General features: G+C 48.9%; 1 protein-coding gene across 1 annotated transcript; it reads left to right on the top strand.

Moving 5' to 3' along the window:
* Positions 1 to 363: 363 nt before the first annotated feature.
* Positions 364 to 2,335, top strand: LOC144151448 (cuticle protein 10.9-like). The gene is made up of 2 exons (XM_077682500.1): positions 364 to 517; positions 1,253 to 2,335. The coding sequence occupies exons 1-2, from the start codon at positions 509 to 511 to the stop codon at positions 1,628 to 1,630; spliced, it is 387 nt and encodes a 128-aa protein (XP_077538626.1). The 5' UTR covers positions 364 to 508; the 3' UTR covers positions 1,631 to 2,335.
* The last annotated feature ends 11,958 nt before the right edge of the window (positions 2,336 to 14,293 follow it).

The raw sequence follows: 14,293 nt of genomic DNA, 5'->3' as shown, positions 1-14,293 counted from the left end.
TTGTGGAGAAAGCGGGGCACTTCTGCCTGGCATGGCAGGATGCGGGCAGCGTCGCGCTGCATGCGCCGGCCGTTCCCTCGGGTGGTGTCGATGGAGCGCGATACACTTTCGCCCCCTCTTTGCGGCGGAGGACAGCACTCGATCCAGCGCAACCTCGCGCGCTTCGCGAGGATCGCTTATTTCGCCTACCCGCCTGGTTGCGCGTTTTCTTGGGGCGATGGGACGAGAAAAAGAAATCTGATCTCGTTTCCGTCTGCCTCCCGCGTGCCTTCGTGACAACGGTTGGAGGAAGCGAGGGGGAGGGGGTGTTTGGAAATAAAGGACGCGGATAATGCCAAAAAGACCGAGGGGGCGATTAGTACAAGGAGAGGGCAGACTTTATAGCCTTTGTCATCGATACGTGCGCCTTTCTGGTCCTCGCTGGCGGAATATAAAAGCCTGGCTGGCTGAGGGAGGGTGCACTACAGGTTTTCTGCCATTCACCGCAGCAGCAGCCACAGCAGCAGCCATGAACACGGTAAGCGCCACTACTGGGAAGAGAGTCGCACGAGCGCGCTACCGACGCATCACGTGGTCAACAGCCTTCACAGCAGCACGGATATGCAAGATGACATAAGCGCCTTTTCTTAGGCGCCGCCGCTGCGGTCAGCTCGAGTGTGGCGAACTGCAACTGTCGACACGGAACTCGGAGGGCTACCGAGATCAACGCGAACCCGCGTCACTTGTCGCCTGCTGGATTCTACTTCCTACTGTCCACCGGGTTTAGACGTGTGGTTCATATAGCAGGCAAAGCATGGCTGCGGCTGCCCCTAGAATCTAAAAATGAAAGATAGTGCGGTTAAGTCTGTTTCAGCATTTGTAGCGTTCTCCCTATAGCTTCGTTATCCTACGTGTCAAGTGCACAAGGTTGGTTGTTTTAGTTCTTGTTTTCCACGTCTACATCTCACGTCTGCATAAAAAAAATGTTTTTTCACGTCTACATCTCTCGACCGAAAAGTCGGGGCCACAGTATCCTGAACTTGTTTTCAGGGGCTTATTGTTTTCAAGTTATTGTTATTGTTTTCAAGTTTTGTTTTCAAGGGCTTTGTTAACGTCCGATGTAGCTTAACCGGACACCAATAGATAAAACGAAGGTACGCTTAGGTTTCTTGGTCGATACACTCCCAGGGTTAAGGTGTCGGCGTGTCGCCAGTCTATCTGGTACATGTGCAGTGCCGCCTAACGCCCTTCCCTTGCCCGACATTTCTCCCAGCTCGCCATCGTAGTGCTGGCCTCTTGTGCCCTGACCGTGACCTGCCAGCTGGTAGCCGCGCCCCTCGAGGTCCCGCAGCCGTACTCCTTCGGCTACGTGTCCAACGACATCGAGGGCAGCCACGGCCACGAAGAGACCGGCGATGGCTCCGGCCGTGTGTCTGGCCGCTACTCGCTCAGCCTCGGCGACGGCCGCACCAGGACCGTCACCTACGTGGCCGACGAGTTCGGCTACAGGGCCGACGTGGTGACCAACGAGCCCGGCACCGAATCCAGGAGCCCCGCCGACACCACCTTCACCTCGAGCGCCCTGCCCGGACCTGACGCCGCCCACGCCGCTGAGGCTGCCCTCCTGGGCGCGCCCGTGGTCCGCGCCTAGATGCGGTGAATCTTCCTGACGCCACACTGCCCCTCCTCCTCCTCCTCCTCCTCCGACCCCTCTTTCCATGTTCCGGCGTGCCTAGTCCGTTGGAATATACACTCCAGTTACACCGGAAGCCGCCGCATCCTGACTGTCCGACCGAGGATCTCCGGTGGATTCCAACTAGACCGTCGGGTCCTCGTCCTAACTTGTTGTTTAACCTATTTATGTTCTTGTCCTGTCCAGGCTGTCCATGTGCGTCTGTGTCGAGCTAATTGTGTTGAATTCCGTATAGACTCATGCCATATGTTAGGTGAAGTTTGTTCCCGCTTTCATTGCCCCTTTTTTTTCTCTTCTAACAATACCGCTACACAATTTCGCCTGAAAACTCATATAGAACCACCCCCGCCGCGTATGTTTATGCTGTGTATTTATGTAAGCATGAGGGGTTATGTGTCGATTATCCTGCGCTTGCTCGTTCCTCGTCGACCTTAGTCCCAGCTTCGTGGTGATGTCTTGTTTTGTCGTAAATGTGGTGTTAGTATTTATTTGCCAATTATTTAGCTATTTAATATGTGTTTGTCAATGTAAAGTGGATGCAGGCTTGTTTCCTTTCCTTTCGTGTAAAAATAAGAACGTTCCTGCCTTCTGCGTCTCTAAACTCTTCTTTCGGCTCAATAAAGTGTGGCCAGAAGATTGCCATCTGCGTCGATGAAGTTGAACACTGGCCTGAAATGGAATCGGTCTGTTTCATTCTTTCTACTTAGTTATATAATTATAACGATTATTACACGCACTGGTGAGGTTAGCGATACTAATACAATTTAGGGCCGTACATTAGGAAATCGTAGTAGTAGGCTACGCAATGAAAACTACACTAAGGGCGGGAAGAAAAAATGAAAACCTGCACACATGCTGTCGCGCGTCTAACCTGATTTACAGTTTTCCCCGCGAACGTATGTATATCTAGCTGTCGGTAGACTAGTTAAGGATAGCGCACAAGTTGTGTGTTTAAGGAGAAAGCGCGCTGAAATGTTGTCTGCCTGGTAAAGACCTCCATGCTGCAGATCTTCGCCCGACAGCGACATGTTTGGTCTATTTTAGGTTGACGCCGCAATTTTACTGGTCTAAATAGCATCACTATATCACAATACCACATGCATCTATGAACAAATAGTACAGATATACAATCACTGCAACTAGATCCCAACTAGGAATTTTCTTGGAACGATATGGAGTGGAAATGGCAATAAACAAAATAAAAAGGGCAGTTAGGCTCTTTATAAACACAGAAAGAAATCATCAAAGAACGAGTTGCTTGTTACGTTTCTCTAGATTGTGCCTCCCGCGACTTAATAAATGCGTCAAGGCGGAACGTTTTTACCGGTTTCGCTTTTGCGGGTTGAGATCGAAAAATCTGCATGAGCTCGGATACTCATTTAACCTTGTGCCAGTCTGGGTACTTTAAGTCTTCACCTTCGAAATAAAGATGGGTCACAGATAAACTGGCCTTCAGCAGCTCGCGAAGTTAAGGCGCGCGAGCTGTACTTATTGAATCTAAATAAAATGTCCCCGTGAGTATTCGTGGAGACAGTTCGTAATAAAACTGGAACAAAAATAGGACATGCCAAGCCGAGCGTTCTTCGGATAAAGTATCAAAGAGCACTGGCATGGCGCAATTTGGGGTATGCAGTTCGTACATTGTGCAACGAGGCACAAAAAATCGGCGGTTTTGAGCGGTTCTTTTTACGACAGTATATGCTTTAAATAACCGGCACTCTTTATAATAAATAACTCTTTATTATATTAATATATAACTCTTTATAATAACATAACACTCCTTATGATAAAAAAACACTCTTTATAATAATATAAATAATTGTGATAATGTTGTGACTTAAAACGGATTGAAGGGTCCCGAAGCTGCGTTGTTCTTTCTTTGTGCTTCATGTCTTGATCGCCCAGTTTTGAATGCTGAAGCCGTGCTTTTTTTTTTTATTTCAAGTTATTCTCGATGCGATTCACGAAGAAACAAAAGAATGAAGCGCCAGCTATGTATCGTAACTAGAGCACGTTCAAAAATTATTTTTGGGGTTTAACGCGCCGTAGCTACACCCGGGCTTTGAGGCGCGCGTTAATTAGGTGCTTCGGTTTATCAGCTCGCATTGTTTTTTTTTTAAACATTACTGGTTTTTCGATCACTTCAATACCGCCACATCAATAAATTCTGATGAACGAAACTTTTCGAGCTGAACGGGGCAGCATTCTCTTGATTATCGCGTAATCGATACAATTAGAGCGAACGAGAACATCCATGCAATCTAACAGGGAAAAATTAGGGCCCTTCCGCCATGGAAGGGGGAAGTCCGGCTAAGTTGGCTGACTGGTTGGATACACTGTGTTGGGTTAGAGCTATATTAGGGATTTACAAGGACCGTGGCCCGATCTCTCTCTAGTGCGCTGCACACGTGGCCTCCGAGGAGTGCGTGACATTGCGCAATGTCGTTGGGAGATACACGGCATGCTTGCCGAGGACTCTCAAAAGAGGCGCAGCAGGTGGAGAAGAACATAAAGAAGGGCTGTAAGCATACTTGCTCAGTGGATGGTCATGCTTCACTGCGCAACATGTAATGTGAGAAAGCCAGCTTACAGAGACCGAGCTTAGCCATGAAGACAAAACACAAGTTTGGTTCATTCGAAAGATTGCTTCGTTAGAATCATATTGACGCCACTTTTAACACACAGTTCGCTTAAATAAGCTACATAATTTGCAAAAAAAAAAAAAGGAATGGCCATGCGGCCCACTAGCTCATTTCCCGCAACAGAACCTATGACGTCATACCAGCCTGCTAGGCAATCAGCGGAGGCCGGAAACAGCAAACGTAAATTAGGCTGAGCTTATAAGCTTGCAGAAAGAGCTATTTGCGCTTAAAGGTAGGACACATCTTTTTATATCAGTAAGAATGGTAGGAAAAACAGTGGAAGTTGCGAAAGCACACGTAAACATAGAAGGGCCGATGCGTACTGCTGTTGGTACTGCGCGCACTACGCTTGGGTTAGATGCACAGCACTGCGGGGCTTTGGAGGTGTCTCAGACGACACTGGCCGATTGATGCAAGCGACGGTGTCCTATGTGACCATATTTGTCGAGCGAGCACCATGTTTCACGAAACAATTATTTTCTCCTTGAACAATAGCAAGCCAGGTTTAAATACGGTCACAAACAAACCAAAGGCCGAAAATCGCTTGCTGCTGTGTGGTGGCGCCATATAGGTGGACTAACAGTAAACAAGTCTTTACTCCGCACAAAGTTTAGCTGAGAGACCTGTTCTTATGATGTCATTGCAAATGTCGTTGAAACACACGTTTTGGTACCAGAATCAAAATTTTAACTTAAATTGATTAATGTCGCAGTGAACAAACCATCGTTTGCTTCCGGACAAGCGCTGGGGGCACTATAGAACGCGAAATCTTTCGAATAAAAAATTCCCGCGCCTTCCCGCGAGGGGAACACGAGTAAATGCAGAGCATTGGGGCCTCAGTACTGATTGAAGGCAGTGCTGCTTCCATCGCTTCTTCCGTGATGCTGGAGTAGCAGACACGAGTAAACGTGGGCACGAGCGTCAACCAAGGAAGGAAGGAGCAACGCAGTGACTGAAGCACGAGCGATCGCTAGCCGCTATATTTGCAGCGCGCGCAGTTGAGGGAGAGCAGTACGGGGGGGAGAGCGCGCATGCGCAAGCAGCGCGCGCCCTTCAACGCCCCACCGCGCTACTATCACGAACGGGCTGACTACGACGCATGCGCGCGCCAGCTGCTGTTGAGAGAGAGGAGGGAAGGAGAGGCGCACCTGCTGCGGACGCCAAACTGTTGACACCGTCCGACGCAGGAACAGGCGAGGCTAAGAAATGCTCTGCATTTAAAACAAACTTGTATTTTGTCTTCATGGCCCTTTTAATGGTCAGCTGCACCTCTTGAAAACCCTGTGTCCGTATATTCCTCCTAAAAAATACTGCGCAATTCAAGATGTGGCAGCTGAAACACCTGTGTGCACGGCGCAAACGACCAGCAAATATCGTGGATTTTGAAACCGAAATTGAGAAGAGCGCGGTCATTACGTCGAGGCTGAAGTGACGTTGCAGCCTGTGAGCGAGCAGTGGGCCGGCCAGAGCAAACCTGCATGCACCGCCTTTATTCGTACGACAGCCCTCCAAGAAGTGCGCCAAGCGGCGCTAGCCCGGTTCTCCTGGCTAGCCGGAGGACCAAGCACCCAGCCGGCCGCCATGTCAGTTCCGCTTCATGGCGGTTAGCGTGATTCGCCGGGAGGTGTAGCGTCGTCTGCGACGGAGCTATTTTAAGCGTCCCTAACATATTAACAATGCATTTCTCGGGGCTGCGAGTCATGTCCCAGTTGGTTTAGTGGTACGTACTGTACCTTCAAAATAAATTTGGCAAAAGTAAAATTTGAGTGCATGATGATGATGATGATGATTGCTATTGGTTTCCCCTTTGTAGCGGGGTGATGACATGTCATCTTACCAAAAAGGACTAATATACCTATGTTTTGTACTCTTGGTTTAATACTAGCGCTGCTTAATTAGGGCAGGCACAAAAAAATTATTAGGCACAAAATACTTTTTTTCCTGTTACAGGTGGTAACTGTCCTAGGCAATTATCCCCTTTCTACTTTCCGTCCACCAGCATTCTAAACTTCTTTTCGTCCCCTCGACAGCCTTGAAGTTAACTTCCTCTGTGATACCCTTAAATCCTAGGGCTTCTGGAAGCCGAATATTTCCCTCATGTAGATTTGGATGGATACGGTCACATTCTAGCACTATGTTCCGCATAGTTTGTTTCTTTTCCGCAGACCGCGCATACCACATCATTTTGTGAATACTTCCACACAAAGCTCTTAGTTCGCAAGCAACCTGCTCTAGCCTCAGAAATCGCAAAGCACTGCCCTGGGAATTATCGCAGAAATTTTCCTTTATGATGTTCAATTTCTCAGCCCTGTACATCTCTAACGACGTTTTAGCTTCCATTTTTTCTCTCCATTTATTCGTTTCAATCTGACTTGCCTTTTTTTTGGTTACCTTGGCTGTTTTGGATTCTGCACTGTTCTTTCCGTATTGCATTGTTAGCCTTCTATAGTCTTCCTTAACCACTGCGTGTCCACGCTTTTCAAGTATAGGTACCTAAAAACCTTAGCTGCCCACCTTCGTTGATCCATTGCTCTAAACCACATCTCAAAACATATTTTACTCTGTGCTTCTCGAACTCCAAACGACGCCCAGCCCGTATCTCACTGTACTGCTTCGTTAGTTGCTTTTCCATGCGCGCCTAAGGCCAAACGGCCTACCGTTTTCTGGTTCACTTCAAGGCCTGATAGAACGTCTGATTTTAAGCAGAGTACAGCATTCGCAAATGTGAGACCCGGAACCATTACTCCTTTCCCCATTCCTCTCACTACTTCATATTTGTTATACCCCCACAGAGCTCTATGCTTCATTATAGCTGCGTTTAGCTTTCCCTTACCCTTAAGTTGCCTCTCGTGAGTTCTTAAGTAGTTATCCCCTTCGTTTATCCACACTCCTAAATATTTATATTCCTTCACTCTGGGTAATTCGCCTTGCTAATTAGACACTGCGTCAGTGGTAGCGTCATTGAAAACCATTATTCCTGATTTTTCTGCACTAAAACTTAAGCCGAAGTCGGTGGCCTCCTGGCCGCTAATATTTATTAGCCGTTGCATATTGGTCTGGTTATCAGCTAAAAGAACAATGTCGTCTGCGTATAAAATTCCCGGAATACGCTGTTGTACCACTTCGCCTTGCAGCATATGGGTTAGGCTACACCCTGCTTGACTTTCTTCCAGTTTATTTTCTAAACGTGCCATGTAAATCATGAACAGCATTGGGCTCAAAGGGCATCCCTGTTGCAGTTCCCGATGGATGTTGACCTGCTGGGGCATTTCTGTCCTTCCCATGTAAGGTGCACTCTATTGTCTTTATAGATTGCTATAAGGAACTGTATTAAGTCGTCATCTAATCCCTGGAGTTTCAGTATTCTCCACAGCAGTTTTCTGTTTACGTTGTCCTATGCCCCTTTAATGTCCAAGAATGTAATCCATAATGGTCTATTCTGCGCTTTCGCAATTTCAATGCATTGCGTTATCACGAACAAATTATCATCCAATCGCCTGTCTTGTCTAAATCTATTCTGCAGTTCCCCAAGGATTTCGTTTTCTTCCATCCATGCTTGAATTTCTGATTTTATCACCTGCATTACGAATCTATACACCACTGACGTTACTGTGAGTGGTGTGTATGAATCAATACTGGCTTTGTCGCCTCTGCCTTTATATATTAAATTCATCCTACTTTCTAGCCAGCCATCTGGTATTGGTTTGGTTTGTATCACCTTATCTATTGCCCTCATAAACGATTCCTTACATTTAGGTCCAAGCAGGTTTATCAATTGCATTGTTATTCCGTCCGGGCCCACTGCTGTCTGGGGGGAAACCTTTTCCTCTGCTTTTTTCCAATCAAGGTTGCTCAAACTTATTTCCCTTTCCGCAGTCTTCTGTGGCGCTGATGTTATCGGTGCAGGCTTCCCTACCACTATTGCCCTAAACTTCTCACTAATCACTCGATGAATATGCGCCAACGCGTGCTCTCCTTCTAAATGTTTCCCCTCCTCATCAATCAAGAATTTTTGATGGATATCGTTTTTTGAGCTTAGTAATTTTACATGGTTCCAAACTTCTTGGATGCGCTTTTGCCCTTCCGCAGTTGGCATATAAAGTCGGCTTCACCTATTAACAAAAATGCATTGCTGGGAAGACGTTTTTTTAGGGGAAATATAAAACATGATATATCAAAATATGGATGCCCAAAACCTGTTTTTATTTTTGTGATTTTTTCTATACGCTGAACCCAGGCCTCTGAGTACTGAGGCGTGCATGAGACAGAACAGCCACCTACAGATGAACAGTAGGTCGCCAGCAGGAGTAAATTGTAATGTCCACGAGATGGTGATCCAAGGCCCCGTGTTTACGTTCCACACGGGCGCGAGAACTGTGGAGATTAGACATATACAACTTCGCTGTAAAAAAGTAGACCTAATGCTCCTATAGTCATGAGCAAATAAAATGTAAACATAAACATACAAACGGGACACCGTGTGTGTGTGCGAGGGGGGGGGGGTGAAACCAGGCCACACTTGATGCAGTCTTCGGAATGCCCGTCAGCTGGTAAAACGCGCAGTCTCTATATGCATAAACCATGCATTACAGAAGGCATGCACTCATACACACTGCGAGGAACCACCGTGGGTTCGAGCTAATTGAGCACGCTCACGAGACTGAAACGCCACCGCATTAACTCAACAACGCCTCTATTTGGCAGGTAACGTACGGGCACGGGCGACAGAAGAATATTCCCAGGGTACGGATAGAAGACGCTTGTTCCACGCCAACCTCCCAATTACAGATACATATAGCCTCTAGTTGAAAAGGGCGATGTGTGCAACGCGCAAGCGAGCGCGTCGTCACCACGCTGGCCACAGGGCTCAGCCGTCAGGGCAAAATCTGGGGAGTAGCGCGCGTATCAGCGCGCAAAGCCGCGCTGGCCAGATTGGCTCGCAGCAGCGAGAGAGACACGATACGTTCGCTCACAGGCTCGCACCGTACGGCGTAATCGTCGAGTGTTAGGTACGGCCTATAGGTAAGCGTCGAGACAAAAAAAGCAATCTAAGGCACGAGCCAGCCGCCGGATGGGGCTGGCGGGCTTTCGCCCGCGCAACAGAGGTGCGGCCGGACTGTAGAAAAGTGTCACGTACCTTAGCTACTCTACAGAGCGCCTCCAGATCCGTCTCCCGTGCAGGGTGCGCGTCGCACGTCCTGGATAGAGAGGGCTCCGGTCCCGTTCAAAATGGGCCAATGAGGTTAGGTTATCTATGAACCAGGGCGGAGCGGCCGCCGCCTGACAGGGTTTTATCGCGCAACTGTCGCTGGCGCCTACACTTCGGCCGGAATTCGAAAGCTTTGGCTCGGTCCTACTCAGCGGTGTATGCGCCAGCTGACTGTTAGGGAAGGGAGGGGGAAATCGCCGCTCGGCGCCACCAAACCGAGCGGTCGCGCAATGGCAGCGGACGCAAGCATCCCCACAAATTGCGCAGCATCGTCTCCCTCGTGACTGACGGTCTCGCAATTCCCTCGTGACTGACGGTCTCGAACAAGTAGTGTAGACTGGGGTACACCTGGTCACATCTGGTCCCCAAAGTGTTTTTACAGTCATCACATAGCCTCCCAAACAGCCTCAGGACTATGAGCAGGCACTTATCCTTTTTAGCAATATCCTTCCTCTTACCGCACCTTCGCACTCGACAACCACAACCATAACTCAAAATCGTAATTTCATTTTATACAAGTCGAATTATGGGTTAGCTCACCAATAAATAATGAAAGATATTAACAGTACTTCTCTAGTATCCTATAGGAGGAGGAAGGTGAGGAAAAACGTTTATATGAGCCGCTGTTAACGGTGAGAAAAGAAAAAAAAAGTCGGTGCCATCCTCTCATTCTGTAAGGCCGCGGCTACCTCAGCTGCGTGGGCCCCATTTACCAGGAATTCCTGTTACTCAAGCCACGGGCTGGTCAGCCGGCTCTCCCACTGTTCTGGTGAAGGGGATAGTACAGGGCGCGGATGGTTCGGGCATAGCTATACGAGGTGGCATGTGGATGCCAGTACGTCGCCGGCAGGGCAGTTGTAGGGGTATGTTCAAGGAGATATGTGGTGAAGGGTATGACACCGCGCCATTATGAGACGTACGTGATATATAATCTTGAATTTCGCATAGCTTGGTTCATATTTTTTTTTCGCGTTGTTGATAATAAGAGAAGAGGGGCTCTCGGCGAGCACGAGATACGAGATTATCTTCCTCTTCGGGCACCAGGGAGCGCTCAGTTAGTTGTTTTGGTACCAGAGCGATCGGGCGACTGTCTCTTCCGTCCTTTGCGTCCGCAACACGTTGGTGCCGAAACCAAGAAGAGAGTCACGGCAAGACCCCGCCTCCAGGCGCGCGCGGCATTCGCTGCTAACTGATCGCGGAGGCCTAGCCCTCGAACGGTGCCCATCATAGTTCTTGTCCAAGCCCCTTCCCCCCACCTGCCCTCCATCCCCCCCCACACACACACACACTTACACCTTCTACCGCCGCCACCTTGGACATTTCGCAACTCCGACGCCACCCCTATTTTATTTGCAACGTCATCATACGGCTGACCTCCAATATCGAATCACTCTTAGAGAAGTCTGCACGATCTTACTGGAGTTTTACCTGCCTTTTGGTTACTTTGTGGAAGAGGAGGTCCAGGTCGGAACGTAACCAAAAAAATACGCACCATCCAGAAAACCCGGTAGACCTGGCTACCCGGTGCCGGATAGCCAGGCCTACCTACCTCCTATCACTTGTGCTCGCGCCTCACTGCTTAGCGGCGAGGAACCGCTTTCAGGTGCAGTAACTCCCGCTCACCTCCGACAGCAAGCTCCCGCAGTTTGCCCACCTCAGACGTTGCTCCTTCACGCACTGCCCTCTTGGGTGACCACGGTAACACCCTGCACATCGACACCACGGCGGATTTGGGCGTAGACGTCTGCAATTTGCGTCTATCATTCAGGAGTCGTGCCCGCTCGCTGGGGGTCTGTAATCGTGAACCTACTCCCGGAGTAGACGTGTCCATCAGCTCTTCGAACCAGCCCAGGTCAACAGCCTTTCAGCCACCGTGTGAGCCCCACGCCAAATAACAATGCGGCTGACGAGGACCTGCCCAGTTTGCTGCACACCGAGCGCCAAGCCCTTAATGCTACTCGCGAGAGCTCTCCGCTTATGGAGCCCGCCAATGAGCATCGCAGAATCGCCACTTGTTGTGCAGTTGGTATAGAGTTTGCCGATATGACGTCGCATGATGCCACTTAGCTGATGTTGGTCCATTAGCGATAGAGCTGCTACAAGTCAACTACACACGTGCAGACGCAGATGTTCCTCGTCTCGTTAACCGGAGACGCCGACTCCGGCTTGGCGAGTATCCTCAAGACCCCGATAATTATGTAATGGCGCCAGGCAAAGGGAGCCTGAAGGCGTCACCCTGTTGGTTACCGGCGAAGGCAGCCAATGAAACCTTAACCCTGCGCTGACGTCAACCTACTCGCTCATCCTAACTTCTGGTCATCGCCTCCTGTAAAAATACAGGAGGCGATGTTCTGGTGATTCCCCCAAACGTTCTCAGTCTTCGCCCCGGGGCCCCAACTGTGACGTTACAGCCAACTCGCTAGCAGCGGTGCGCGCCAGCTCCTGCATTCAACGTACTTCATTTTGAACATATCGTCCGCACGCTTTTCCCTCGTGCATGCAGGTCAGCGGAACACCCGGAGAACCCCTGCACACCAAGACATTACCTGGAAACGACTCAAGGCTCCGGAAAAAGCTTCGGAAGCAAGAGCAATCGGGTAAGCCTAACCCACCGCTTCAAATTTTCAAGACCTCCAAACAAGACAACAACTGCCGGGAGGATGGTGTGTTAGGTCCTAATCGACTCACGAGCATTTTCGGTGACATCGACGAGCCAATATCCGCCAAAATAGGTCCAAAAAGGACATAAAAGCCGTCTTACCATTCTCGGCCGACTGGACCCTGGGCGCAGCCATTACGGGCAATGTAAACAAACACATAGTTGCCGGAGGAGAGCCGGGTGGGCTCCGAATTTAGACGAAAGTCTCCAGAAGGGGAAAACGAAACCGACCGGAAAATTCTAACAGGTATCTGAACAACAAAAAACTAATAAAAGCTCGCTCCCACGCTTCAAAGTCGGTTTCGCCTTGTGAGGCCGAATACGGAAGTGTAGCGCTCGCGAAGGAGACTCGTGGATACGGAAAAGGTAGAAACATGCGAAAGCAAGTGGGAGATCCCCAAAAGTGAAAGGATGCAAAAAACAACGCAGAAAGAAACAATCTGCAGACCCAACAAAAAAAGTGAAACCAAGCCAACTTCCACCAACGGCAATGAAAGAGCCTCATCAGAACGCGACAGGTGGCAAAATGATGGCTCACAGCTAAGCGACACGGGCTCAAGCGCTCCTCCTGAACCTTCGAACATGAGTAATTCACGCAAAAGAGTTGAGACTCAAGAAAGCGATAAAGACCACCAACGAAGTCTCCACGAACCAAAATCGCCGGATGGAACTGATATAGGTGAAGATTTCCTCGCTCTACCCGCCAGAGAAGACACTACATCGCACATTCCGATCTGTGATGACAGCAGTGACCTGTTAACAAAAATAACCAGCTGTGATGAGCGTTTCATGAGCGCACTCATGGAAATCACGACGTTTACTAAAAATGTGAAAGGTCTGAAGCAAGGAGTCGAACACTGCTCAAAGAGTTCATCCAAATGAAGGAGCTCACATTAAAAGCATCTCACGACGTGCAGCGATTTAGAGGAGAGATCTCTGGCATGGAAAAGGCTATCAGAAAACACAACCGAGGAGGTCTTAGTTATGCAAGAACTGTTCAAGGAAGTGAAGTGAAAGAACCAACCAACGACAAAGACCCAGTACAAACAAGAACCAACCAGCCGCCACCTCGCGCTGCGCTAGTGGTGACGTCACCCACATTAAAAGGAGCAAAGATAGCTTAAATACTCCAAAAACACATTGGCCCAGAAAAAATCGGCCTAACAGAAGTCTCCCTTCGACAAGGAAGAGAAGGCATCGTAGTGACCTCGACGTCAAAGGAAGGACTGAAGAAACTGTCTGAAGAAATCGCGAAAAATCCAACACCCCACCAAATACAAACAAGGGAACCCAAGACAAAACTTCCCCAGGTTAAGGTAATAGGTATCCAAGGCGACGTTTCAGTCGAACACATTCCGACAGTCTTAGTAAACCAGAATCGACTATCCTGCGACCCCGACGACATCCAAGTTCTCAACCATTGGAAGGGAAAGAATGGCACAACAGCCGTTCTGTCAACAAAACTGCCAGCTTATCAGAGCATCGTTTTGAAAGAAAGACTCTACATCGGATGGACAAGCTGCAGGTACTTCAACAACGTTTTCCTCCCAAGATGCAAGCGTTGTGCGAGCTACGGCCACTCCGAAAAACACTGTGACATCAGCAGGAGACCACGATGCTCCAAGTGTGGGGGAAACCACTACTACCAGAACTGCGCTAGTGTAGAACCTCATTGTTGCATCTGTGCAGAAGAGAGCCAAGGAACGGTTGAGAAGGTCGACATAAGGCACTCAGTGATGGAGAACACGTGCCCGACGTACATTCAGAGGCAGCGACAAGAACAAGAGGCGATTCTCTTCCGATTGAATTGAACCGACTGGTGTAGCTCTGCTTTGACAACGCAGGCGGCAAGTAATTGAACATTTAGCGAAGTTCAGTGTTGCGTGAAGTGGACTGAGTTGGACGCTCTAAAATTGTGAGTTGCTATGGATAGGTCAACGCAATTACACTCCCATCACTACAACACTCACAACTACACATACATAACAGTTTTGCGAAGAAGTGCTCGGACCAGCGAAAAATCTCGCAGCCACGGTCATCACTACACATCATCCAAGTTAATTTGGCAAGGTGTGCCAAAGGGAACGAGGCGTTAAGTTTCTACCATAACG

The sequence above is a fragment of the Haemaphysalis longicornis genome, unplaced genomic scaffold, assembly GCF_048455015.1.
Source record: "Haemaphysalis longicornis isolate Haplotype H1 unplaced genomic scaffold, Haemaphysalis longicornis Haplotype H1 scaffold_9, whole genome shotgun sequence".
In the NCBI taxonomy this organism is placed as follows: Eukaryota; Metazoa; Arthropoda; class Arachnida; order Ixodida; family Ixodidae; genus Haemaphysalis; species Haemaphysalis longicornis.
The sequence above is the reverse complement of the archived record's forward strand: the minus strand, read 5'-3'. Positions and strand labels throughout refer to the sequence as shown.